We start from the raw sequence: 27,500 nt of genomic DNA on the forward strand, positions 1-27,500 counted from the left end.
AAATATTTCTGATATTGTCTTGATTTGATCAGTTTTGAGGCTGGGTGGCAAACCATTTTACCCCAGGGACCACAAACAGTATTAATTTAATCTCTAGTGTTTTTATTTATTGTATTTTTGTCGTTTGGTGTATTTTTCTTTCATTTTGTGTATTTGCTGATGTTTTTGAGTGTTATGATTGTCATCTTGTGTGTTTTTGAAATTAATTTGTGCATTTTCATCTCGTTTTGTTTTTGGGGTTATTATTGTGTATTGTTGTTGTATTTTCTCATAATTTTCTCTCATTTTGTCTATTTTTGCTGTTGTTTTGTGTATTTTTCTCTCATCTTGTGAGTTTAAATGTGCATTTTTGTTTTTTCTGACAACAAACAAAAACAAAAAACATTTAAAAAAAATAAATTCCTCAATAATTTTCGATGTTAAAATGGTGCATTCATTAAGTAAAAAGTTCAATAAACTATTTTTTTTAGGGTTTTGAACAGCAGTAATATCAGGAAAAACTATATTTTCTAATTTTGAGGGTTAATAACAATATTAATAATAATTAAAGCTGCAAGCAGCGATGAACGGGCCCTCACAACCACACGCATGTCGGGACGTGGCGCACGTTAAGGTGTGTTGCATGTCGGGGTGTGGCAGAAATATTAAAGTGTTGAGACGTAGCTGAACATTTTCAAGGATTATATCACAAACTTTCCTGCAATGTTCTGCGCAAATATAATGTTTGTGATTTCCTTTTACCAAAAGGTGGTGCTATGATTATGAATGATGATTGGAATAAACCCAAACTCATTTTTTTGGCATACAAATGAAAGCTGCTATGATTATTAAGCATCTATTTAGCTCTACAAACTCTTAATAACTTCCATAAGCCTAGCACATCATCCAAGTGAACAGGCTGCTAAGAGGAATATTTACATCTATAAAGTGTGTGTGTGTGTGTGTGTGTGTGTGTGTGTGTGTGTGTGTGTGTGTGTGTGTGTGTGTGTGTGTGTGTGTGTGTGTGTGTGTGTGTGTGTGTGTGTGAGTGTGAGTGTGAGTGTGAGTGTGTGGGCGTGTGTGTGTGTGTTCCTCAAATATCTCTGCGGATCAGGATCAGACTGACCTGAGACTTTCAAGATGGCTGCTGCTTGGTTCAAGGGTGTGCAACGTCGAATTTGTTTGACTACAATGATACCGTTAATAAATTATTTAATAAATAAATGCTTTACAAATTCCGTTAGAGCCCTACCTCTGCAGTAAAGGTTATGTTTCACCCTCCATTTATCTTTCATTATGTCAGTTAACAAGATAACTTGAAAAGTTATGGATGGACATTTTCAGAAAAATTGATAAATGGGACAAGGAACAGGTTATTACATTTTGGTGATGTTCTGGCTACCAAAAGAAAAAAAAAAATATATATATATATATATATATCCCATTCATTTTCCCCATCCACACTGTGGAACCTCTTGTTGATGATGTCATAGGTTCTCTCAGAGTCAAACAGCTCAATGTTGACAGGTAGTCGTGGTAACAGCGTTCTACAGTCTTGATGTACAACATGAAAGGGAATTAGAACATCCATCTCAATCAACTTTTACACACTTACTAGCTACTATTTATACAAAAGCACTAATTTGAACATTTTTGAAGCAGTTTACCAGTTTCGAGACAACTGTGAAGAACAAAAGTAAGTACATGTAGTTCAGTTTCTCTGTGTGGTTCAGGAATTTAAAATGTAACTTTTACCTTATATGCAAATATTTCTGATATTGTCTTGATTTGATCAGTTTTGAGGCTGGGTGGCAAACCATTTTACCCCAGGGACCACAAACAGTATTAATTTAATCTCTAGTGTTTTTATTTATTCTATTTTTGTCGTTTGGTGTATTTTTCTCTCATTTTGTGTATTTGCTGATGTTTTTGAGTGTTGTAATTGTCATCTTGTGTGTTTTTGAAATTAATTTGTGCATTTTCATCTCGTTTTGTTTTTGGGGTTATTATTGTGTATTGTTGTTGTATTTTCTCATAATTTTCTCTCATTTTGTCTATTTTTGCTGTTGTTTTGTGTATTTTTCTCTCATCTTGTGAGTTTAAATGTGCATTTTTGTTTTTTCTGACAACAAACAAAAACAAAAAACATTTAAAAAAAATAAATTCCTCAATAATTTTCTATGTTAAAATGGTGCATTCATTAAGTAAAAAGTTCAATAAACTATTTTTTTTAGGGTTTTGAACAGCAGTAATATTAGGAAAAACTATATTTTCTAATTTTGAGGGTTAATAACAATATTAATAATAATTAAAGCTGCAAGCAGCGATGAACGGGCCCTCACAACCACACGCATGTCGGGACGTGGCGCACGTTAAGGTGTGTTGCATGTCGGGGTGTGGCAGAAATATTAAAGTGTTGAGACGTAGCTGAACATTTTCAAGGATTATATCACAAACTTTCCTGCAATGTTCTGCGCAAATATAATGTTTGTGATTTCCTTTTACCAAAAGGTGGTGCTATGATTATGAATGATGATTGGAATAAACCAAAACTCATTTTTTTGGCATACAAATGAAAGCTGCTATGATTATTAAGCATCTATTTAGCTCTACAAACTCTTAATAACTTCCATAAGCCTAGCACATCATCCAAGTGAACAGGCTGCTAAGAGGAATATTTACATCTATAAAGTGTGTGAGTGTGTGAGTGTGTGTGTGAGTATTTGAGTGTGTGTGTGTGTGTGTGTGTGCGTGTGCGTGTGCGTGTGCGTGTGCGTGTGCGAGTGCGAGTGTGAGTGTTCCTCAAATATCTCTGCGGATCAGGATCAGACTGACCTGAGACTTTCAAGATGGCTGCTGCTTGGTTCAAGGGTGTGCAACGTCGAATTTGTTTGACTACAATGATACCGTTAATAAATTATTTAATAAATAAATGCTTTACAAATTCCATTAGAGCCCTACCTCTGCAGTAAAGGTTATGTTTCACCCTCCATTTATCTGTCATTATGTCAGTTAACAAGATAACTTGAAAAGTTATGGATGGACATTTTCAGAAAAATTGATAAATGGGACAAGGAACAGGTTATTACACTTTGGTGATGTTCTGGCTACCAAAAGAAAAAAAAATATATATGTATATATATATATATCCCATTTATTTTCCCCATCCACACTGTGGAACCTCTTGTTGATGATGTCATAGGTTCTCTCAGAGTCAAACAGCTCAATGTTGACAGGTAGTCGTGGTAACAGCGTTCTACAGTCTTGATGTACAACATGAAAGGGAATTAGAACATCCATCTCAATCAACTTTTACACACTTACTAGCTACTATTTATACAAAAGCACTAATTTGAACATTTTTGAAGCAGTTTACCAGTTTCGAGACAACTGTGAAGAACAAAAGTAAGTACATGTAGTTCAGTTTCTCTGTGTGGTTCAGGAATTTAAAATGTAACTTTTACCTTATATGCAAATATTTCTGATATTGTCTTGATTTGATCAGTTTTGAGGCTGGGTGGCAAACCATTTTACCCCAGGGACCACAAACAGTATTAATTTAATCTCTAGTGTTTTTATTTATTCTATTTTTGTCGTTTGGTGTATTTTTCTTTCATTTTGTGTATTTGCTGATGTTTTTGAGTGTTATGATTGTCATCTTGTGTGTTTTTGAAATTAATTTGTGCATTTTCATCTCGTTTTGTTTTTGGGGTTATTAATGTGTATTGTTGTTGTCCTTTCTCATAATTTTATCTCATTTTGTATATTTTTGCTGTTGTTTTGTGTATTTTTCTCTCATCTTGTGAGTTTTGGTAGTTATTTTGTGAAAACGTTTCTCATTTTGTGTGTTTGTTGTTTTCTGGATTATTTCATGTTGTATATTATTCTGGCATTTTCTGTATTTTTGTCATAATTTTAGTGCATTTTTGTATTTTGTCTTTTTTGTGTTTTTGGGGAGATTTACAGAAATATACAAGGAATGTGTGGGACGCACTAACATGTTTGTCTTCTTTCCAGTTAAACCAATGGCTCCAATCACGAAGAACACCAAACGGAAGGCTGAAAATAATCAAAAGGAGGAAGGACCTCAGAAGAGAGCCTGCAGGGACAATGAGGCCCATGAAGAGAACAAATACTGGCCACTCATGAGAGCCACAGGGTCCTCATCTAAAGCCCAAGCAGAAGGGTCCAAAAGCTATGATTTCATGAAGGACATAGCCTTTACTCCCACTCCCTTCTACAGTGATTCTTTTTCATTTCCAAGTAAGGCAACAAAAGACCACGTTCAATTAACAAAAGGTGTGTTGTGGCGGTATGGAATGAAATGAGACAGTCAAGTTGTAGGGTTACTGGTCAGATGCAGACACAGGGTTTATTTGGGGCAGACCGGTCTGGGATTCAGAGGTTTCCGTGTGTGTGTGACCGTATAACAACACTAACTGGTGTTACCATGGGCTCTCGATTACAGAAATATACAAGGAATGTGTGGGACGCACTAACACGTTTGTCTTCTTTCCAGATAAATCAATCACAAGGAACAAAAAACGGAAAGCTGAAAAAGATCAAGAGGAGGAAGGACCTCAGAAGAGAGCCTGCAGGGACAATGGGGCCTATGAAGAGAAGAAATACAGGCCACTCATCAGAGCCACAAGGACCTTACCTAACGTCCCATACATAAACTGGTTTACCTCTCCCGACTACAGTGAATGGCATTCAGAACCAATGACAACAACAACAGACCACGTCATTGAAGTCCATTTAACAAAGGGTAAGTGTTGTGGTGTTTGGAATGAAATGAGACAGAGTCAAGTTGTAGGGTTACTGGTCAGATGCGGACACAGGGTTTATTTGGGGCAGACCGGTCTGGGATTCAGAGGTTTCCATGTGAGTGTGTCCCAATGAATCTGCCGTTGTTCTGTGCTCATAGGGTTTTGTATGTTGCTGATAGTGCTAAGCATAACAATGACAGTCTCTGAGAAGGGACCTTGGCAGATGTGATCACTGTACGATGGTATTTGGCCTGCTTAGGCTGTGTGACCAGAACCAGGAGAGATTCTGTAATCGCATATCAGTAAGATCAACCATAGGCGTAAAATACGGGGGGGATGGGGGGTTACAACCCCCCCAATATTCAAAGCTAATTACTTTAACCCCTCCAATATTTTCGTTGAAACATAAATTCCAAAACATTTAATTCAATATTTCCATACCTGTCAAGTATCCCGTTATAGCCGGAAACTCCCGTATTTTACCCCTCTTTCCCGCCATCGTCCCGCATTAGTATTTTCCCATATATATCCCATATTTTAATGTAATAATAATTAAAAGATATATATATATATATATAAGATATATAAGACTAAAAACTGAGATTATAACGTCTACCACAGCGGAGGGAACCACATAAGTCACCATGAAAAATCAGCCAATCACAAGCTCCACAAATATACACTAATTTCAAAAAGTGTTAAAGGATGTAAAGTCTGCAGTATATTAAATAAACAAATATGCTTCATATATACATATATACATTTATGTTTTCATTTAGGTTGTATTATAATGTGGGAATTAGCGCTGGGCAATATATCAAGATTCAAGCTACTGTATATCGAGTTTTCTATTTTGGCGATATGGAAAAACAACATAAGAAACAACCAAACGACACCAAAAACACACAGAGATATATTAATTTGAATAATACCAATGACACAAAAATTACACTTAAAACACACAAGAGACAAATAGTGATTTTTCATGGTATTGTGTGTGTGTGTGTGTTTGCAGAGGAGTTCAGCGCCAAATTAAAGGAATCCAGCACTATGCTAGGACAAGGCGGTGATGGAGAAGTCTTCGCAGGAGTGCGAATCTCGGACTCAAAACCAGTAAGTTTTTACACACTCACACACGCAATCATTTTCAACCGAAGTAAGAACAATTTTTAAAGAATAAAATATACAAAATAACTCCCAAAACACACAAATAAACAGCAAAATGCACAACACACACAAAAAATTTCAAAAATACACAACATGACTCATAAAACATGAACATGACAACAACCACCTAAACAAACAAAATGACTACAAAAACACATTATAGAATAGCTCCAAAGACATAAAACTGTCAACAAAATTACACAAAATGACAGGAAATTACAGAAAACAACCATAAAAATTACAGTGACCCTAAAAATACACAAATCAACAACAAAGATGCAGAAATCTACAGTAAAGTACACAAAACATTACAAAAACTCACATAACTCTAAAAACACAAAATAAAATATCCCCCAAAACACACAAAATGACTACAAACTGACAAAACAATAAAACCACAAAGTTAAAAAAAAAAAAGGCATATAGTAATAAATTAGATTACATTAGATTACATTAGGCTACACCAAATTAATTACACATTATGTTATGGTTTTCTTTTATTCAGATGAGGTCAATTACATTTTTCAGTTACAATTATGTTTTCAATTACCAATGATCACTAGTGATTACAGTGACCAGCATTTTGCCAAATACATTTAAGTTCAAATTATTTTTTATCCTCAGAAAGTTAATTACAATTACGTTCTGAATTACTAAAGTTCAATTACAATTAAAGCTGCAAGCAGCATTGAACAGGCCCTCGCAACCACACGCATGTTGGGATGTGGATGTGTGTTTGTGGTAGAAAGAAATAACATTACTTACCCAGATCAGGGAAATCTTCAGTGTACTGAAGTAATAGTTCTTCAGTTGAGGATAACAAACTGGAATCGGAATAGAATCTTTTTTAAAGGGTAAAATGTAAAAGCTTAATATGAAACATATTTTAATAATTGTTTACTACATACACTATGTGTAGATTCATGGCAATTACAATTACAAAGTCAATTATCTAAATATAAAGTGCTTGAAGCAGGTTCTAAGACTTTTGTGCTGGATGTGGGTGGGCGCCGGGAGCGGGTTACGATGAACAGGCTTAAACCTGCACACATGTTGTCTGATGAGGTTGTGTGTCCGACCCAGGTTCCCCGTCGTGGTCGGCCTCCTACCAGGGTCCTGGAAGGGCCCTTGCATGTTCAGTGCCCTGATTCGGGACCTGTGTTGGATGAAGTTTCTTCTGCCCGTTGCCCGTGTGGACGTCCACGTCGACTGGTTCCGCCAGCTGAGTCGGAAGTAGGGCGGCGCAGCCGTTTTGGCAGGCTGATCAGGTCTCCGGTGAGAGACTGAACTTTGCCCCTGGGAGCCCCTCTGTGTGTTCGGGGGGGGGGGGGGGGGGGGGGGGGGGGGCTGTTAGGTGAGCACTTAAGGACTGTTCTCTCCTCCAAGGGGTTGATGGGTAGGAGGTGTGGTTTTACGCCATATATAATGTTTGGTGCGCTTTGTATCCTTATTCGTGTGATGCTGCTGAAAGGATTAAAGCTGTACTAACCTCCACCTGAGTCGTTCCTTCATCCTGCCACAGTATCACATATAATGATGATCTATGTTCTTGTGCAGAAAAAGTATTGATTTAACAGTGAATGATTGTTTCAAGCTTGTCTTAATTCGTTCCCTCTCTGATCTGATCTGAGGACAGCACACTGACAGCTGAAGCACAACACTTTTTAAAAAAATTATAGAATCATGTTTAGGCATTAAATACATTATATTGATATTTATTATCACCTACTGTATATAAGTGCATTGCATTTTTTTAATTTTTTAAGATATTGAAACTGATTGCTCATTGCTGGTCGACCAATAAAAATCTTGGTGGACGACATCGACCAATTAGTCGACTAAACGACCAAAGTTGGCCCCCCTAATGTAGTGTAGCCCTCTGTTTGCATGCCTCAGCTCAGCTGGTCATCTGAACCTTTTTACTGTGTCGAGTGCAAACATACACAAAATTACAGTAAAATACACACAAAAACAGGCGAAAATAATTAAAATCACTCCTAAAAACATACATGACGACATAAATAGCCAGAAATCTATAAAACAACAACAAAGACACAACAATTAATTGCACAAAATGACTCCAAAAACCAACACAATGTGACTGATGTGTTCCTCCACCTGGGTGCTCTACACAGATTATATTATGTCTGATCTTTTCATAGAAGTTAACATTAAAATTTAATACAGCTACTCTCTTTTAGTGCTTAGTTAAAGTTAGTAATGTAGTGAAAGTACACACATTGTCAAGTCCTCCTTAATTTTGTGCTGTTCCTGACTTGATGGAACCTCTCTTTACTGGATGTTTGCCCCGGATTTCACTCAAGAACCAGACGTTCATTTACTTCTTTCTTTTTTATTTTGAAGTAATGGCTTTAGGTTTGCACATCAGTTTAGCCTCAGCTTTAACTTCAGCCTTAGCTTTAACTTCAGCCTTAGCTTCAGCCTTAGCTTTACTCACAGTCACTGGTTTGTGCCATTATCACCCTCAGGTGTGCTCACTCACCGGTGGGAAGGACTTCTACCTGGCCCCTCCCCTGCCTAGCAGGAGGGTGAGAGGCAGCTCACATGCAGTTTAGCAGAACACCTCCCACTCGGTCTTCATGCAGGCACTGTCGGGAAGGCCGCACTAAACAGCAACTGGAAAACTGCTCATTTGTTGTTGGGTAGAGACTCTGGATCAACTGTCCATGGATATTTGGCATGCCAGTGTGGTTCAGGACTATGGTGGTCTCCGATCACATACGTCAAGCCTTTCTTCACCATCTCCATCTCCTTTTCTTCAGCCAGGGACATTTCTTTTCCCCCGGGTTGGCAATTTCCACAGCGACACCCTCCACATTGCGGTACACAAGCAGCTCCTATGCTTTCCCACTTCCACCACTTCAGAAAATCTTTGCTGCTTGTGGTTGTATTGGATTGGGTGTGGAGCTCATCAAGGGGCTGACAGGAGGGGGGATTTCTACAAGTGAGTTTACTGTACTTGACTGCTGCAGTTCTCATCGATCTAGCAAAGTGTGTTTTTGACATATGCGCTGCTAAGGTGACTTCTTCAAAGAGGTCCGGGTGTGCGCCTCCAATTGTTTTGCCAAGCGGGCCATCCCAAAGCACTAAATCACCAACTGAATGAACTTTCTGCGGCACCAGCTGGCCTTCTTTATGGCTGATTAGAAGTTGTATTTCCCTAGGTCTTTTGAGGTCTTTGAGGGAAACATCTGGGAAGATCTTTTGCAACTTGGAAGCTTTAACATGTCTGTGGACTTCTGCGATTTTATCAAGCCCATAGCAGATCAGTTGGTGGGACTTAAGAGTACCTCTCGGAGTACTGACGCGTATCTTGAGAAGGTAGCGTTTAGTTGAGACAGACACTTTCATTCCTCCAACCCCATAAACCACCAGCATTACATCTTCACTTTTAAGGTTTAATCTGCCTGCAGCCTCATGTGTTATGTAGTTCGTGTCTGATGCAAGGTCTATGAGGGTTCCAATTTTTCTTCCATCGTTTGCTGTGATGTCAAGAAGCATCAGGATCACTGGATACTCCATCAAACTATTTTCTCCCAAAAGACCTCTCCCCGCCGTAGTGGACTTGTATGCCCTGGATATGACATTGCAGAAGGCATTTCGACACTCTTGAGCAAGTCCAGGTGAAAGTTTGGAGAGAAACTCTTCTTGGAATTCAGTGCACCTTTTACCCTCAGCTTTCCCTGGACTGGGTCGAAGTTTTCTTTGGGGCTGACCTTCGGAAATTGGGCAGAGAAGAAAGTGGTGCTGGTCCTTGCACTCGTCACTTCTGCACAGGTATTTCATATTTCTGCAGTAGTCACCGTTGTGGACTTCAAGGCATCTCTCACAAGCTTTGAGCTGTTTTACTGCACTCTTCCTCTCAGATGGTCTGAGGTTGGTCCTAAATCTCCTGCAGAAAAACAATTTCTTCCTGTGCTTTAGGTCACCGCAAATGATGCATCCCATCTCACCACTGGATTCGGTTGTCCTTGTTCTGGCATATTTTAGGAATCTGTTCTTCTCCTTGGCAGGCTCACTGACATCCCTCAGCTGATCGAGTTGTTCGTATATGGACTCTTGGGACTTCAGGAATGAGATGAGCTTATCAAAGCGGTTCTGGTGATTAACAGCGTTCCCTACGTCAGCAGCAAAGGTTAGCCAGTCTTTTTTCAGGGTTTCAGGCAGCTTGCCCTCAATGGATTTAGTCACTAGTGGGTTTTTTATGGCATCTACATTTCCCAGTTCATTCAAGTCATAGAGGGCCTTTTCCACTGTTTGGATGAGTTCGATAATCCTCCTTGGATGGTTGCTCCTGACCGGTGGAGTTGCTTGTAACTCCTTCACAATCTCAAGAGTAATGGCGGCTTGGTTCCCAAACCTGTTTTCAAGTACTCTGAAGATTTCGTCTGATGAGCTGTATGGTGAGAGGCGAAGATCTCTGGCTACTTTGTCATCAAGGCTATCAAGTAGCTGAAATTTCTTCACCTCTTTAGAGCCAGTTGGCTCCCCTTGTTTCTGTAGAGCCTCCCATTCTTTCCTCCATCTGTAGAAATCACGCTGGTAGCCAGCAAACTTTGGCAAGGCAGTGGCCTTTAACTTTATTGCTGCTACTGCAGGTAAGCGTTGGACTGAGGTGGGTTCTTGTTCTCTGTCTGATTTCACACCTGCTGCTTTGATGAGGGTTGCCTTCCATGACACTAGTTCTGGGAGGCGTATCTCCAGCTCTCTTATCCGGCAATCAAAATCCCTCTGTTCGGCAGGCGGAGCCCAGCGGTTCCATTTCTGGTGCATTTCTTTTGCCTTGTGCACCAATTTCTCTAGGTGGGTCAGCATAAACTCATATGCCTCCAGTGTTGTGTCTGGTTGAATGGATACTTTCCTGTAATCAGTCTCCGCAACATGTAGAGCCAGAGACAGTTCTTTTTCCCCAAATGAGGCCCACACTGTCTCTCTGATTAGGAGTTTAACTTCCTTTGTCTTTTGCCCACATTCCTTTTCAGTCTTCATTATGTCAGCTTTCTGAAGGTCACTTAACTCTTCTGCAGTAGCTGCATCGCCCTCTGCCAGGTAAGCGGCCTCCACCTCGTCATTTGCCTCCATGACTCTGGAGCTCTCGAGTGTCAGCTTCTTGAAGTTTTCTTCTAACTCCTCCACAGACATCTCCATGCAGGTCCTTCTAATGCTATTGGCAAGACGTGAGAAATGTCTTTTAACTGTGCTCCTTTCTACTTTCAGCTCATCGAGTGACTTTGGCATGGCCATCTTGCTCCTCTTTAGCTGCAGACAACAGACTTTATTTCCAGGCCCCAGGTGGTGTATCCTCCCACTCTTTTGTGGCCGCACTTGGAGTCTAAGCTTGTCACGAGTCAAACTGGTTTTTCACTGTCTGTTAAACAAACACTTTTATACAAATGAACAATAAATAGATTCAACTCAATTTTCCATTTTAGCAGTGTTTACGTCTTAAGTCTAATGAATTGTCCGATAAACAGAAGTTATCTCTCAGCGCTTACCAGCTGCCCATCCAATCATTTAAAGAGTCTTTTGCACCTCACAGTAAGTTCAGTCCCAGGTGAGGGGACAGAACACTTTCCCACTGGAGCTAAGCACTGCTACTGTCTCAGCTTCACTCACAGTCACTGGTTTGTGCCATTATCACCCTCAGGTGTGCTCACTCACCGGTGGGAAGGACTTCTACCTGGCCCCTCCCCTGCCTAGCAGGAGGGTGAGAGGCAGCTCACATGCAGTTTAGCAGAACACACATTGAAGCTTCTTTTGTTTTTTTAAATGGTTCCAAAGGTCGTGGAGGAGCCAAAATCCGTGAACTTGAAGAGAGCAGCGGTGCATCCATCAAGGTACTTGTTTGTTTCTTTCCTAAATGTGTTGCTGATGATTGACATCTTATCACCTGCTATATTATTTTTGTCTATTTAGACTTTTGTGTTTGTTTTTTAGATACACAAAGTTCAATTTAATAAATAAGTTAAGTGTACATCATGTTTTTTTTGGATGAGACATATCTTTGTTGATATTATTGAACATTAAAACACTGATAGAACGTGCACAGAATGGTTTGTTTTCCTTTATTTTTTTTATTTTTTTTTTTTCTCTTTTTTTTTTTTTTCACCTTGTCTGCACATGCTGCTGAAGGTTAACACTACAAGAAGTGCAATCTTTTAACAGCAATGCATATTTTATTATTGCAATGAAATAAATGAATTTATTTCATTGCATAATTGTGACCATCACCAGCCCTCCCTAGGGAAGGGTAAATACTTTATTAAAGGGAGGATGTAAAAAAGAGAGGGCAGTGTTACACCAGGGTGAGGGGGGTGGGGGGGGGGAGTTAACAGGGAGGAGGGATACAAGATAGGAAAACGAATGGGTGGGGAATAGTCAATAAGTTACAAGTGATGCGATGTGAAATTGTGGTTGTGTATATTGTGCTTATTGTTGTGTTATCAAGCCAGTTTGGTGACCAGTGTGTGGCTTAGGAATAATGGTGGTGGCTGTGAACAGAGGAAGAAGTGAGTGGAAATTCCATAAAACAGGTATTTGGGAACAACGTGTCTATGGTTGAGCCCAGTATGAGTGTTATCCCACAGCCCAAGGCCAGTGCATCCATGACAAATGTGATTCCAAGAACCGCCACTGCAAAACCCACGAGCCGCCCCCGGGCCCGAAGAAGCAGTCAGGCCAGCAGCAAGAGCGGGCAATCTAGGGGCCCCCGGCGACCACCCCACGGCCAAGCAACCCCCCGAACGCCCCCAAGATCCCAAGCCGAGAGGCAGCCATTGCCCCCCCATACACACCCGAGAAAGCCCCAAGGAGCCAAGGACCCAGCGCACCACGCCACCGATCCCAACCCCCAACCCCCAGGCCCCCCGGCCCCCCACCACCCACACCCCCGCGCCCAGCCCCCCGAGGGGAGGGCCCAGAGAACTCCTCGCCCGAGACCCCAGCGGAGGAGCCGAAGCCCACGCCCAGCAGACGACCAGAGCCACACCGAATGGGCAGCCGGCGGGCACCCGCCGGCGAGCCCAGAGCCAGCAGGGACCCGACCCCAGGCCAGGAGGACCCGGAATGGATGCAGCACCAGGAGCAGCCCGCCCAGGGCGGACGACCACACCCCAAGCCGCATAAGGCACCAGGGGGCCGCCGGGAGTCCCCCCGCCGGTCCCCAGGCACACCAACCTAGCCCCCCCGGGCGCCCCAGATCGCCCTTTGCTGATGCCGCCTGTGCCACGAGCTTCAGTTCTTTAAAGCCAGGGCCCCCCCCAGAGGCCAAGCCAGACCGCCCCGCCGGGATGTGGCCCCCGGCGGCATCCCGGCGGGGCGGGATGCCGCCGGGGGCCACATTTGTTTTCCTTTAAAGCAGTGGTCTTCAACAGGGGGTCCGCGACCCCTAGGTGGTCCGCGGAGGTACTGCAGGGGGGTCGCGAAAGTTTTGGTTGATTAGACATTTTTTTATATTCCCCCCCGCAATTTTTTCAATAAATTGAAATGTCTTTAAATACACATTAACATGAATCCAACACACTGTAGTGAACAGATAAATGGATGCAGAAGATGTCTTTCAGTCAGCAATGCACACGTTCAGCGACACACAGGAGCTCTTTCAAGCTGGGCACTGGTTCATTCACCTGTCCCATCATACATTAGTGACTAATGTATGCCATCCATAGCTGGTTTGAGGATTCACTGCCCATACTACATGTATGTTTAAAATTAAAACATGAATCTGTCAATTATGTTAATAGTTCAGTATTGTATGCAAGATAACAGGTATGTTTATGCATGCCAGTGGCACTAACAAGCATCAATAATTTTCGTTTCCACATTTATGTTGAACAAAAATGTCCATTTGAACAGCTTTTATGCAAAATGTTGTTACATGCAATTTGACAGACATTGTTGATCTTGGCAGGTATCAGTTTATTATGTTTTGTTATGTTTATGAATGGCAGTGGCATGGCCACCCTACTCACTGTACCTTGCACATGTTTAAACTAAAAACAAGAATATATAAAACTGTGTGTTATTTGAATATCTTAGTATTGAATGCACAATAGTACATTTATACATGGCACTATAGGAACAGTTTAATATAAAACACAATTTTATACAATATATATAAGTAGGGGGTCCCCGCTCCATCTCTCCATCAGTTTGGAAGTCCTTGGCCTGGAAAACGTTGAAGACCCCTGATTTAAAGAAAGAAATATTAAGAGAATGAAAGAGAATGTTTAGGGGAAAAAAGAAGTAAAGTTGTGTATGTTAAAATAAACAGCAACTTTTTGCATCATTTAGCAACAAACCATGTTTAAAAAACGTATGTAAAAAATGGTGATTTTCTTTGTAAAAATCTAATTTAAAAATAACAATTAAATTAAAATCTAAATGTTCAATCAAAATGTTACAGGTGAAACTAAATAATTACCTAATATACAAATTCACCAGAATGAGCTTTTATGTTGGTACACCCGTGACATTTATATTTAACATTAACATTTAGATTTAGGATTTAACATTTAGATTTAATATTTAGATTTAACATTGACGTATTTTTACTCGAAAAATAACAAATTTCAATTTCAGGTTGTTGCTAAATGTTGCAAAAAGTTGCTGTTTATTTTAGCATGCACCACTTTACAATCAGAGCCCCATGAAACCCCAACATTAACCCCAATAGATCCCTCCACCTAACCTAAAAGTGGCTGGTGTAAACGTGGGTTTCATTGGTTCAATTGTAACCATGGCCACTGTGATTGGTTGACAACAAAACACTGTGGCACGAAAAAGCAAATGTTGTTTGCAGACATTGGTGGGGGCGGAGCTTGGGGGCGTAGCTACTCGTGCCGAAGCTATCGCATATAGAAACACGTAAACAAACACATCAGTGTTGTGTGTAAAGCGTTCCCTGTATCTTTTCATTACAGTTACTGTATGTTTGAATCTTTGACAGCCCTGATTTATGGATAATCTCCATTCTTCAATGTTCTAAGCTTCTTTTCTTCTTGTTTTGCTCTCCAGAATGTAACAACTTCATGGATCAGTGTATGAGTCCCTGTCCAAAGGGCCGACCAACATTGAACGAACTACAGAACCATCCCTGGCTGCAGTAGGAACTCGTGCTGAAATGATTCCTCAAGAACTTCCAATAATTTGATCACAAAAAAGCTTCGAGGCAAATTCTCTGCCTTGAGGCTTCGTTTAATTCATGTCACCAAAGTCCGTATCATGGCCGCTTTGTAGACGGTCTCCAGCAGCGTCATGTTTCACCTGGACTGAATTAATTGACATGCATCATTTTCTCTCTGGCAATGGAGGAAGACGTGGACACTGGTGAAGAGTGAAAAAGACAGAAAACGTCTGAAGTCTGCTTCGCAAGGCGGACAACGTTGTTCAGTGTAGATCGCTGCCATTGACGTATATATACACGTCAGTTGTGTTTTTCAACGAGGGTTGCTAGGAGACAGTGTGACGGAGTTCTCTCATGAATTTCAGCCATGTACTATGATATAGTGACAAACTGGTGCCATGTAGGTGGCAGCAGCACACCATTGGATGAGAGATTAGCCATGATGGGCAGACGTCAGAGGAAGTCACTCTCAAGAAACCACGTCATTATTAAAGAAGTCATTTAGTGATGCTTTAAAACACTCAATAAAGATCTACAAAAAGAAAATCAAGTCAAAAATACTTCTGTTATATTTTACTTTAATACAGTATTTTAAAACGAAATTCAACAGAATATCATGGTAAATCGTTTTATACAATTTTAAATTCATACAAATGACGATTTAATCATTATTACATGTTTAATCTGTAGCGTATTATTAATGATATATCACAGTCTCCATGTGTTTAAACCATCAGTAATAATATATAAGGATATGTGTGTATCCATCACCTCTGTTTACCACACGGTATAAATGTGTTTATTTATTGATCAGAGATTAATAATGAGAAAGCTGTGGATATACAGAGAGGGAGGGGCTTCAGGGACAGGCACAGGGCGGAGCACTAAGGCTCCCAATGACAAAGATACACTATCACTTTAAGAGATGTGCACACAGTGCACGTACCTCCTGTACACAGCTCACCTGTACCTGCACCTGTGTCTACAGTGTTGGATGTGACATCCAACAACATCCAACAGCAACGCTGCTGCTCCTGCTGTTCATTTAGTGCTGAGTTCATCAAACTATTCATCAAACACTCACTAGTCTCACTAATTATATATTATTTAATTATGAGTTACATCATCTTTTATTAAACGCTGACAGGTGTTAAAACACTTATCAAACACGTGATCAGTGTGTGATCACATGCTTGAGTTGTTTGCTATGATAAATTGACTAAATAACACCTTTTATTTTTTAACATGTCTGTCATTTATTTTCACTGCTCAGCAACAGATGACGTCACATCCTGTTGCTCTCAGCATTGGTTCCTATTGGCTTCTCATTCATCGTAAAAGCTGCAGCGCATGCGCCGTCACTCTCTAATCATTAAATCTGTGATCGATCCTAGTGGGAGGACGTTCACTTAATCTAAACACAGTCAGCTGATTGGCTGAGCTGGAGAGATTGAAGCTGAGAAGAGTTTGATGAAATGGTGAAAGCCAGCGTGGTCACGGACGGCTTAGCTAAACCAGGTTTAAACCATAAGCCTGGTTCTACTGAGAACATTTTGATCAAATACACCCCAGGTCTCAGTGTTGTTTTTGTAGTTTTATAGAAGGAAACCAATGTTGACGTGTCCCTAAAGCAAAAAAAAAAAATGTTTTCAAAGTCATTAAGATTTTTTCAGAAAAATTCTTTTTTTCTCAGCTTTTTGTCAGAAATTGGCGTTTTGTGTGAAACTTACCTCTATTCAACAGCTGATTACGGAAGAAGGAAACAAGCTAGAAACAAAAAAAATTCTGATGAAAGTAGAGAGTGTAATTTTTCAGAATCTGGTTACAATTTTAGATTGTTATTGTACAAAATATTCTGTGTTTCTTTAAAAATCAGTCAAAATACTCTAAAATGGCTGGCAGTGAGTGGGTAGCCATTCTGAAAATGGCTGGCAGTGAATGAGTTAAGATGGATCTAGCAACAGAAAAGAAATCATCCTCACGTGAATGCCACTTCTGCAAGCGGAGGTAACGCATTTTAGCCTTTATTATGAGTTAATAGTGATGAGGCATTAGTAACAAGAGGGCAAATATTCACTCAGATACACACACACACACACACACACACACACACACACACACACACACACACGGTATTTGTAATAAAAATATACTAAATGAGTAAAAAACAAAACAAAAAAGTAAACAATATTTATACAAAAAGTACACAAAACGACAACAGAAATGCACAAAAATAAACAAAATGACTCAAAAAAACACACATTACAGAAAAATACACCAAACAACTACAAAAATATGAAAATGAGTAAAAAAAAACAACAGAAAACTAAATATTCATACAAAAAAATACACAAAACTACACCAAAAAAAAAAAAAAAAATCACACTACAATGGCAACAAAAACCAATAATTATACAAAAAATGCACAAAAAGACAACAGAAAGATAGAAAAATACACATAATGGCTCCAAAAAAGATACATTACAGAAAAATACACCAAATGACAAAAGAATAACAATTTGTAAAAAACAAACAAACAAACAAACTAAACAATATTTATTCAAAAATGCTAAATAAATGCTAAATATGGACAAAGCTGCATTCATTAGCATATAGATTCACTTATGAGCGAGTTTATTGTATTTGTTGTACAAATCAATGTTTCTTTTTGTCCCCCAACGTACATCACAGCGGCGTGTGGACAGCTTTGTCCGGACAGGTCCCTCATGCACCATGGAGGACACTGCAGGTCTTACCAGATGGTTATAGCAGTGGCTACACCTGTTTGACTTTTTTTTCATATGATAAACCTCAGAATGCTAGTGACGTCACTAGCATTTGAACCGCTCGATTTTCAGAAGAAGGCAGAGAAGCAGCTCAGAGAGCAGGATTATTCAGGATTTCTTAGAGATGCAGGAAGGAAGTCCAAAGATACTTTAGGGGTGTTTTTGATAAGGAATTAACAATGTAACAAGGTTAAAAGCTCAATAAAGTTGATTTGCATGATATAGGACCTTTAAGAGGTCTTTCATATTTCCTAACACACTATTGATGTAGTTGTTTACAAACACAAGAGTAATTTATCCGATTACTCGATTAATAGATGAAAAAATCGACAGAATACTCGATTACAAAAATATGCGATAGCTTCAGCACGAGTAGCTACGCCCCCAAGCTCCGCCCCCACCAATGTCTGCAAACAACATTTGCTTTGTCGTGCCAGTGTTTTGTTGTCAACCAATCACAGTGGCCATGGTTACAATTGAACCAATGAAACCCACGTTTACACCAGCCACTTTTAGGTTAGGTGGAGGGATCTATTGGGGTTAATGTTGGGGTTTCATGGGGCTCTGATTGTAAAGTGTTTATTTTAACATACACAACTTTACTTCTTTTTTTCCCCTAAACATTTAGTTTAAAATTGTCTGTCTTTCATTCTCTTAATATTTCTTTCTTTAAAGGAAAACAAACCATTCTGTGCACGTTCCATCAGTGTTTTAATGTTCAATAATATCAATAAAGATATGTCTCATCCAAAAAAAAAAAACATGATGTACACTTAAATTATTTATTAAATTATTTCAAAGAACTATATTAATCATATCATTGGTAACATAGTCAGGCATAAATTACCCTTCAAGCCATGGAGGAAACTGCAGTGAGGTTTGTAATAAAGGCACCAGAAACATTTCAGACACTTCAAATATGAACAAACATCTGCTTCCTGTTCATAAAAAACAGCTGTGCAAAGGTTAAATAACTACAGTAAGACATTAACGGGATAAAACAAAAAGAACAGGGTCAGAAACTGTCAGATTTAAACCTTAAGCATTAAAACTAGATTAAGACTGAATGAAAAGCTCCAAAGTGACAATTTATGCTTTAATAAACGTCCTTTTAAAAAGTCAGTTTTAGTCAAACTGCTCTGAAATCTATACCTTATTCTCACTAATCGACCAATCAAATATCATTAGTGTGATTTGAATCAATTCATTAATAAATAAATGAGTAAATATGTGCAGGATTAAATAATGTTTGTGTATCAACCTTATTCCTCATTCCCGGGGACGCCACTGCTCCATTAATAGGTGACAACTGTTTATCCAACAATGAGTTTAAAACTAAGAAAATTATTTGTTAGGTTCAATTAAAACTTTCAACATCAAAGGAGCCACTTAAGCCCCGCCCACCATGCAAACAGGAGACTGGGAGTCACAAATTGATCACTGGCATTAAATGAAATTGTTTGATCAGTTTTTAGTTGTTTGACTAGTTTAAAATTGACTCGTCTTGTTAGCAAACAGCTGATATTTGTCCCTTTTGGGCTCCTGTAGAAATGTGAAACAGACACAAACAGAACTTTTTAGAGCATGAATTTACCACTGGGTTATTTTATTGTTTTTTATGTTTAAATGCTGGGAAAAGTAAGTGCTGACTGTCTTTAAACTGTACTTTAATATAATGTTTATCACCATAAGTTGATTAAAGCTTTTTTTTTTAAAGGAGGAATTTGTTAATTTTGGAGTTGTACACATTTAGATTGATTTTTTGATGATTGTAAATATATTTTAACTCTATAATATAATCACAGACCCCTAAAAAGTCTTTAGTTTGCACTTATTTAATGACAGAGCCAACATTCCACATAAGTGTCACATTATATGTTAAATAATGAGAAAAGTCAGGGCTCATACAGTATATCAGCTGTTTGGTTCTACTTGATAAAGTCGACTTAAATTAGTTTTATTCTTCTTCGTTGGTGGATGTCGTTAGTGATTTGGACTCATTTCCTTTTATTGTAAAATCACATTGACTTTGTTCCTCGCCATGTGACATCGTCTTCGACCAATCAAATCAGGCCACAGTTTGCTCTCCTCAGCAGAGGTATAAACAGAGGCTGTGAGCACATCCTCGCTCCACAAACTAATCAATGACTCAGTTTGAACTGATCGTGTGATCGGAGCAGTGTTAATGATGAATATGAGACAACATTCAGATGCTTCAGAAGCACAGGAGTCTGTCGTGGAACGATAACGCAGTTTTTTCACTGAAACCAGACTTTGTTCACATCACGGCTCTGGTTTTGTTCAAAGAAAGTCTGAGAGAGTCAGAATCCAGAATCCAGAGTGGACTCGCTCCGAGTCCTCCTGGTTTGGTTTGGTGTCAGTTCATCATCAGTGTCAGTGTGTGTTTGTGTATGCTGGGAGGTGTCCATGCTAGTGTGGCTAAGCTACTCTAATTAGTAAAAAAAAAAAACACATGATTTTAAAGAGAAGATTAAAATAAAAAATAATTGAATTCTATCCAATTAGTGACTGATCCTGAGGAAGGGGGTGGGACATCTGTCTGTGCCTTCCTCAAATATCTCTGTGAATCAGGCTCAGATTGACCTGAGACTTTCAACATGGCTGCTGCATGGTTCAAAGGTGTGCAATGATACCGTTAATAAATTATTTCATAAAATTGTCCGCTCCCAGTGGAACTGATGACATCATCACTGTGGATTGAGCCTTTGCTGGCTTTGATCTGTGAGTAGCGGGGTAGAGGGCGGACGCTGTCTGGCCGGGGGCAGTTTGTCCGGGGCGGAGGCACCGTGGCGGCCCGGGGGCTGGGGCGCCGTCTGCGAGTGTTTAATACAGAATTAAATTTGCATTATGAATTAAGTGTTTACAAGGTTAGTTTAAAGAGGATTTAATTTTTATTCTGAATTAAAGCTCCCCATGAAACCATCCATGAAAAAGCTACAAACTCCCACTTTTCTATAGAAACATACTTTCTACGGGCACGGCACTAGTGATGTAAAATCAGCCAATCAGAAGTCATCTCTGCGTGGGACGATAATTCATCCAAATACCAATGAAGTAAACGTAGTTTTAGTCAAATAAAATCACAGTTTAGTTTGTACAGAGAAATCTGCTGACGAACATCCAACTAAAACTAGGACTAAGACTAAACTGTGATTTTCAGTGAAAGTCCATGATGCTGTTTGTGCGTTTAATTCGCTCTGACGTGACTAATAGGGCAACAAACGTGGTTTAATCTGATCCGAGGGCCACACCATCAACAACTAGCTTTTGTGTATTTATGCAGTCATTTTGTGTGTTTTGTGTTGATTTGTGAAGTCAATCTGTGTATTCCTGTCATTTCATGCTTTTGTTTGCCAATTTTGTGTATTTTTCTTGTTTTGTGTAGTTTAGAAGACATTTTGTGTTTTTATTTGCTAATTTCTGTGTTTTTCTGTTGTTTTAAAATCATTTGTTTTTTTCTGTCATTTTGTGTGTTTTTGTTGTTGTTTTGTGTGTTTTTATCATTGTTTTGTGAACTCGTATTGTGGGACACACAAATCCTGGCCAAGGGCTGCATGTGACCCACGGACCACCAATTGCCTGTGTCTGATTCAGCCTTGTTTCACAGGCAGGTGTTAACCTTCACAGCTTTACTCACAGATGGCTGTAGAACAAACTTAATACTAATTGACCCCAACCCTTTTTGACTATTGACCCTATTAATCACATTTGGTTTGATTTCAGGAAGTTTAATATCATCCAGTAAAGTATTTTAAACAGGAAAAGATGAGGAAACAAAAAAAAATGGAAAAGTGACGTGGAAATGGATAAAACCTGAAAGGGAATTTGGAAAAGTTGGAAAGGGAAAAATCAGAGGCTGTCAGGTGTTTCTGAGATAAAATGACTTGTGTGTGTGTGTGTGTGTGTGTTTGCGTGTGCGTGTGTGTGTGTGTGTGTGTGTGTGTGTGTGTGTGTGTGTGTGTGTGTGTGTGAGGTTATGTGTGGCTGATGACCTCCTCCTTCTCCTCAGTCTGTAGGAGGTCGGTGGAGCTGAATCCTAATGGTTGGTCATTGAACAGTTCCCGTTCGTCCCAGCCAATGGGATCGTCTGGAGCTCTGTCGCTCCCGTCACTGCTGCTGCAGCTGCTGTGGAGCTCGTGTGTGCGGAAGGTCAAAGGTCGGCCGAGGTTGTGCTCGGAGGCGGACTTAGCCCAGTCTGAGGAGCGTCCCTGAGGGTCAGAGGAGGAGAGCAGCAGCAGAGGGTTCACCTCCAGGCTCATGTGTCGGGTCCACAACCCCTCAGGGGGGGACCCAGAAGGCTTCTCTCTCAACTCGACACATGTGGACACGTGGGGCGACTCATTGTTAGCGTCCGACGTGGGGTCGGGAGGACACCGGAGTAGAGAGGGGCGCACGGCAGGGGGCAGCTGCAGGGTGAAGCTCCCTGCTGACGGGGGCGGGGGAGGCAGGTCTGGGAAGTGGGGCCTCCTGGAGGAGCCGTTGGGGGTGAGCAGCGTGGGGAAGGGGCTGTCGGGGGGCAGCAGTGGGGACGGGGACACAGACGCCGTGGACGGAGGGTAGGACGGAGGCGCTGAGTCCGGCTCATCGGCCGGAGCCAGGATCAGACGCAGGCCTCGTGGGCTGCCCTCGTCCCCACCCCCTGGGTCGGCCCTCTGAGACGAAGATAGGTCGCGGCCAATCACGGACGAGGAGAAGTCGTGACGTCGGCGCCGGTCCAACTCGAACAGAGGCAGAGAGGAGAGCGCTGACGGGCCTTTGTGGAGAACCTGACGGTACACGTCCAGCAACGAGTCCAACTTAGACTCAATAGAAGAGACCTGGACAGAGACAGGGGGCGCTAAAGTGCTGAGGCATCACATTATAGTACCAGACATGATTTATATTAAAAAGAAGTGTATGTAAACACATTAAAAGGACTTTTTTAGAAAGATTTTATACCTTGGGACATAAAGTTTGGAGAGTCGCCATTTTGGACAGGATATCACACACTCGTTGTTCGGCATGGCCTGTCGCTGTAAATAACTGGTGCATTGTGGGAGGTAGAGGCGCAACAGGTCTGTTTACATTGTGGGAAGTGTAGTTGTTTCTGTTGGCTCTCGGTGCAAAGCGTATGTTCGGAAATGGTTAAATATCACCTTTCTCACCCACTTCCCAACAGACAGAGCTGTAGTTAGCAGCAGAAACGAGCCATGGCTGAGTAGTGAGGTGTTGGAAGTACACAAATAATGGTTGGAAACTGTGATGAAAGCTGCGTGAAAGGATATGTTTAATGATTGGGTGATGCTCCACTACCTCTGAGGATCAGCACCTAATGTCGCCCCATAACCAACGCGTAACAGTTCATAATTTAGCCACAAGGAAATAATAGGGAACAATATGGTGGGGGTGTGGTTTGCGCCATGACACCCCCCATAGTATCTCATGTAAGCAGAAACGTGGTAGTGCTCTGAACAAGTACGTTTATATTAGACAACTTTCTGTGAAGAGATTCTGTCGAATCGCGTCTGGTTTCAGAAGTAACTTTGTCTGGATTCCCATTAGCTTAGCCCATTAGCTTAGCCTACTAGCTTAGCCCACAGATCCCTCTCATAGCAGCTCAGCTTGAAGTGGTCCTCACATACCACCCAACGTAAACGTTTTGTGTGTATCCCGTTACTATGGAGCCAACGTCTGATAACTACTGTTGTTATTTGTCTTAGAGACGCTAAATACATGTTTTGGTGGGATTTTTCTCTTGTTGTTATAGCAACCATTGGCTTTACACCGCCATTGTTCAGAAACTGACCAACAGAACACTGTTGCCTAGCAACAGCTAACAGGAATCAGCAAAGTGTGTCATATCCTGTCCAACATGTCAGCTCTCCGTAGTCTATTCCCCAAAGTATAAAATCATTCTAAAAAGTCCTTTTAATGTGTGTTTTTTTTATATACATTTCCAACACAGGTACCCTTTAAGGGTTTATTTTAACTCAGTGTGTTTAAATGTTCTCTGGTAACATTAAAGTGTTGGTTATTGAAGATCAGATTGTTTTCATCATCTATGTTAATATAAACATATCCTCACCTGTCGCTCTACTTTACAAACTCTCCCCAGCATGCTGACGCCTTCCAGAGACTCTCCGTCTGCGTGAAGTTTGTCCCTCAGCTTCTTATCCACGGGAATCTGGCCTTTACCCAGAATGTGATCCACCCTGATACACACACACACACACACACACGGGCGGGTGTTATTACATAAAATAATACTGATGTTGTAACGTGAGCAAACGACGCCTCAGAGGTTCTTTTCGTATCGTTCCAAAGTCAGTAAACACAACCTGAAGCAGAAAGTAAGGACTAGAGTTAGTCACACACACACACACACACACACACGCACACACACAGCACTTCTCAACTGATTTAGTTTTTTAAATTTTGAGCCTTTTCAACGAGTCACGACATAAACCGAGGAGAGTTTGGTTTTCTAAACGCTGTTTATAGAAAATATGATGCAGAGTGAGATCATCAGACATCACATTATCACATGTTGCAGCGTCAAACTTATTTGACAGAAAAAAAGCAGAAAAAGACAGAATTTTTGGGGGTAAAAGAGCTTCTTTTTTTCCTTTCAAACATGTCTAATATTGTCTATTATTCACCTGAAAATAATCCTAGGTTTAAAACATGAAGTCATAGATATTAGTGACTCTACTTTAAAAAGACCTTTAATTTGTGTTTGTTCTGGCAAATAATTAGTGATTAAAAAAAAGAACTGTTCAATTATAAGGAGAGAAACATGACAAGTCCCCCATATCTGTAAATAACTTAGTGTATATATAAATACATATACAATGATTCACAGTAAATGGAAATATAAACACAATTCTCCTGGACCAGCTGGTGTTATGGTTTGACTCGTGGCCGTGTTATCTTGTGATTGGTCCAAATCAAGTTGAGAAGTGCTGATGTTTCTTTGTCACAAACCAATCAAATCACTTTTATTTCCCAAGAATATTTAAATTAGTTACATTAGTTTTCACACTAAACGTTTCCAACAACACCATGAGCGCGTTTATCAGGCCGTGTTAATTAGGACTCAGCATGTGGGCGGAGTTTAACACCCAGAGTGACAGCATGTTGCACTTTCAGCTCCAACCATCTGTTTTTATTCTAGAACTTTCATCAAACTGATGCAGATGCTTCTGATTTGTCCCATGATGCAAAGCGGTGTGAAGAGGGTTTTCCATGTTTCTCTGAATGAGAACAGACATGTGTGTGATTGGTCAGAAAGGTTTGTGTTGGTGCGTGCTGAGCGAGTGGCGTGATCCCACTTCCTGATGTTGTTTTGGAGCAGGGAAACGCTCAACTCAGATCAGTTGGTGCTCTGGTTCAACTGGTGATCAGGTTATCTTGTGACATGAATTTTTCTGTATTTGTCAATAAATTAAATAGTGACAAAATTCAAATGAAAGTGCATTTAAAATTCAGATAAAATAGAGATAATTTAAAGCTGCAGTTTGTAGAATCCTCTCTCTGTGCCGTTTTGAAAGCGAAACTCACCTCCCTAACCGGTATATTTTGTGAACGCTCTTAGCGACTTTTTTGACAACAAAGACATAGTGATAAATGTATAATATATACAGGTAAAAGCCAGTAAATTAGAATATTTAGAAAAACTTGATTTATTTCAGTAATTGCATTCAAAAGGTGTAACTTGTACATTATATTTATTCATTGCACACAGACTGATGCATTCAAATGTTTATTTCATTTAATTTTGATGATTTGAAGTGGCAACAAATGAAAATCCAAAATTCCGTGTGTCACAAAATTAGAATATTGTGTTAGGGTTAAATTTTGAAGATACCTGGTGCCACAAACTAATCAGCTGATTAACTCAAAACACCTGCAAAGGGCTTTAAATGGTCTCTCAGTCCAGTTCTGAAGCCTACACAAACATGGGGAAGACTTCAGATTTGACAGCTGTCCAAAAGGCGACCATCGACACATTGCACATGGAGGGAAAGACACAAAAGGTTATTGCTGAAGAGGCTGGCTGTTCTCAGAGCTCTGTGTCCAAACACATTAATGGAGAGGCAAAGGGAAGGAACAACTGTGGTCAGAAAAAGTGTACAAGCAATAGGGATCACCGCGCCCTGGTCAGGATTGTGAAAAAAAACCCATTCAAGAATGTGGGGGAGATTCACAAGGAGTGGACAGCTGCTGGAGCCAGTGCTTCAAGATCCACCACCAAGAGACGCTTGAAAGACATGGGTTTCAACTGCCGCATACCTCGTGTCAAGCCACTGTTGACCAAGAAACCGCGCGAAAAGCGTCTCACCTGGGCTAAGGAAAAAAAGAGCTGGACTGCTGCTGAGTGGTCCAAAGTCATGTTTTCTGACGAAAGCAAATTTTGCATTTCCTTTGGAAATCGAGGTCCCAGAGTCTGGAGGAGGACAGGAGAGGCACAGGATCCACGTTGCCTGAAGTCTAGTGTAAAGTTTCCACCATCAGTGATGGTTTGGGGTGCCATGTCATCTGCTGGTGTCGGTCCACTCTGTTTCCTGAGATCCAGGGTCAATGCAGCCGTATACCAGCAAGTTTTAGAGCACTTCATGCTTCCTGCTGCTGACCTGCTCTATGGAGATGGAGATTTCAAGTTCCAACAGGACTTGGCGCCTGCACACAGCGCAAAATCTACCCGTGCCTGGTTTACGGACCATGGTATTTCTGTTCTAAATTGGCCAGCCAACTCCCCTGACCTTAGCCCCATAGAAAATCTGTGGGGTATTGTGAAAAGGAAGATGCAGAATGCCAGACCCAAAAACGCAGAGGAGTTGAAGGCCACTATCAGGGCAACCTGGGCTCTCATAACACCCGAGCAGTGCCAGAAACTCATGGACTCCATGCCACGCCGCATTAACGCAGTAATTGAGGCAAAAGGAGCTCCAACCAAGTATTGAGTATTGTACATGCTCATATTTTTCATTTTCATACTTTTCAGTTGGCCAACATTTCTAAAAATCCCTTTTTTGTATCAGCCTTAAGTAATATTCTAATTTTGTGACACACGGAATTTTGGATTTTCATTTGTTGCCACTTCAAATCATCAAAATTAAATGAAATAAACATTTGAATGCATCAGTCTGTGTGCAATGAATAAATATAATGTACAAGTTACACCTTTTGAATGCAATTACTGAAATAAATCAAGTTTTTCTAAATATTCTAATTTACTGGCTTTTACCTGTATATATATATATTTATCTTGTGTTATTGGAGATTTTTCTGGTGTTTTAGAGACTCTGACATGAACGTACATATCACTGTAGTTACTGTCCTGAACAACGGCTGCTGCCATCAACCCCTCCCCCACACAAGCTCACACAGAGGGGCTGTGATCTAGACTGACAACCATCACTCTGAATCCAAACTATAAAATTAATTCACTTTGAGTAAGCTTCTCTTAGGTTTACACACGATTTATCCCATCTGTTATCGCTCTCCCTCTGACACCAGTGTGTGTTTGTGTGTGTGTGTGGGGGGGTGGACCCTCAACAGTCACAGGGATCCATGAGGACTCAAAGCGATCCGTTCCTCCTCAGTGTTTGTGACTTTAAACTGTTGCTTCTCCACATCAGTCTGACTTTTTCT

At 40.5% G+C, this 27,500-nt stretch overlaps 2 protein-coding genes across 11 annotated transcripts in view; one reads left to right on the forward strand and one right to left on the reverse strand.

Annotated features, from left to right (window-relative positions):
• The window catches only part of LOC114477288 (uncharacterized), a 9,076-nt gene extending 1,859 nt beyond the window's left edge, over window positions 1-7,217 (forward strand). The window contains exons 1-5 of one of the 3 annotated variants that reach the window (XM_028469544.1): window positions 3,267-3,384; window positions 3,997-4,278; window positions 4,499-4,747; window positions 5,764-5,861; window positions 6,999-7,217. In XM_028469544.1, coding sequence (XP_028325345.1) covers window positions 4,005-4,278; window positions 4,499-4,747; window positions 5,764-5,861; window positions 6,999-7,202 — 825 coding nt within the window. In that variant the 5' untranslated portion in view covers window positions 3,267-3,384; window positions 3,997-4,004 and the 3' untranslated portion in view covers window positions 7,203-7,217. Of the gene's footprint in view, window positions 1-3,266; window positions 3,385-3,996; window positions 4,279-4,498; window positions 4,748-5,763; window positions 5,862-6,998 lie in introns of those variants that run through there. The other 2 variants (XM_028469546.1, XM_028469545.1) reach the window with 2 other exon arrangements.
• Window positions 7,218-18,318: 11,101 nt separating this feature from the next.
• kcnq5a (potassium voltage-gated channel, KQT-like subfamily, member 5a) overlaps window positions 18,319-27,500 on the reverse strand; it is a 68,354-nt gene continuing 59,172 nt past the window's right edge. For 7 of the 8 annotated variants that reach the window (XM_028468475.1, XM_028468471.1, XM_028468473.1 and 4 more), the window contains 2 exons: window positions 23,932-24,058; window positions 18,319-22,684 (listed from right to left, as the gene is read on the reverse strand). In XM_028468475.1, the coding sequence (XP_028324276.1) occupies window positions 21,842-22,684; window positions 23,932-24,058 (970 nt within the window). In that variant the 3' untranslated portion in view covers window positions 18,319-21,841. The remainder of the gene's footprint in view (window positions 22,685-23,931; window positions 24,059-27,500) is intronic. The other variant, XM_028468469.1, reaches the window with a different exon arrangement.

The sequence above is a fragment of the Gouania willdenowi genome, chromosome 15, assembly GCF_900634775.1.
Source record: "Gouania willdenowi chromosome 15, fGouWil2.1, whole genome shotgun sequence".
Classification (NCBI taxonomy): domain Eukaryota; kingdom Metazoa; phylum Chordata; class Actinopteri; order Blenniiformes; family Gobiesocidae; genus Gouania; species Gouania willdenowi.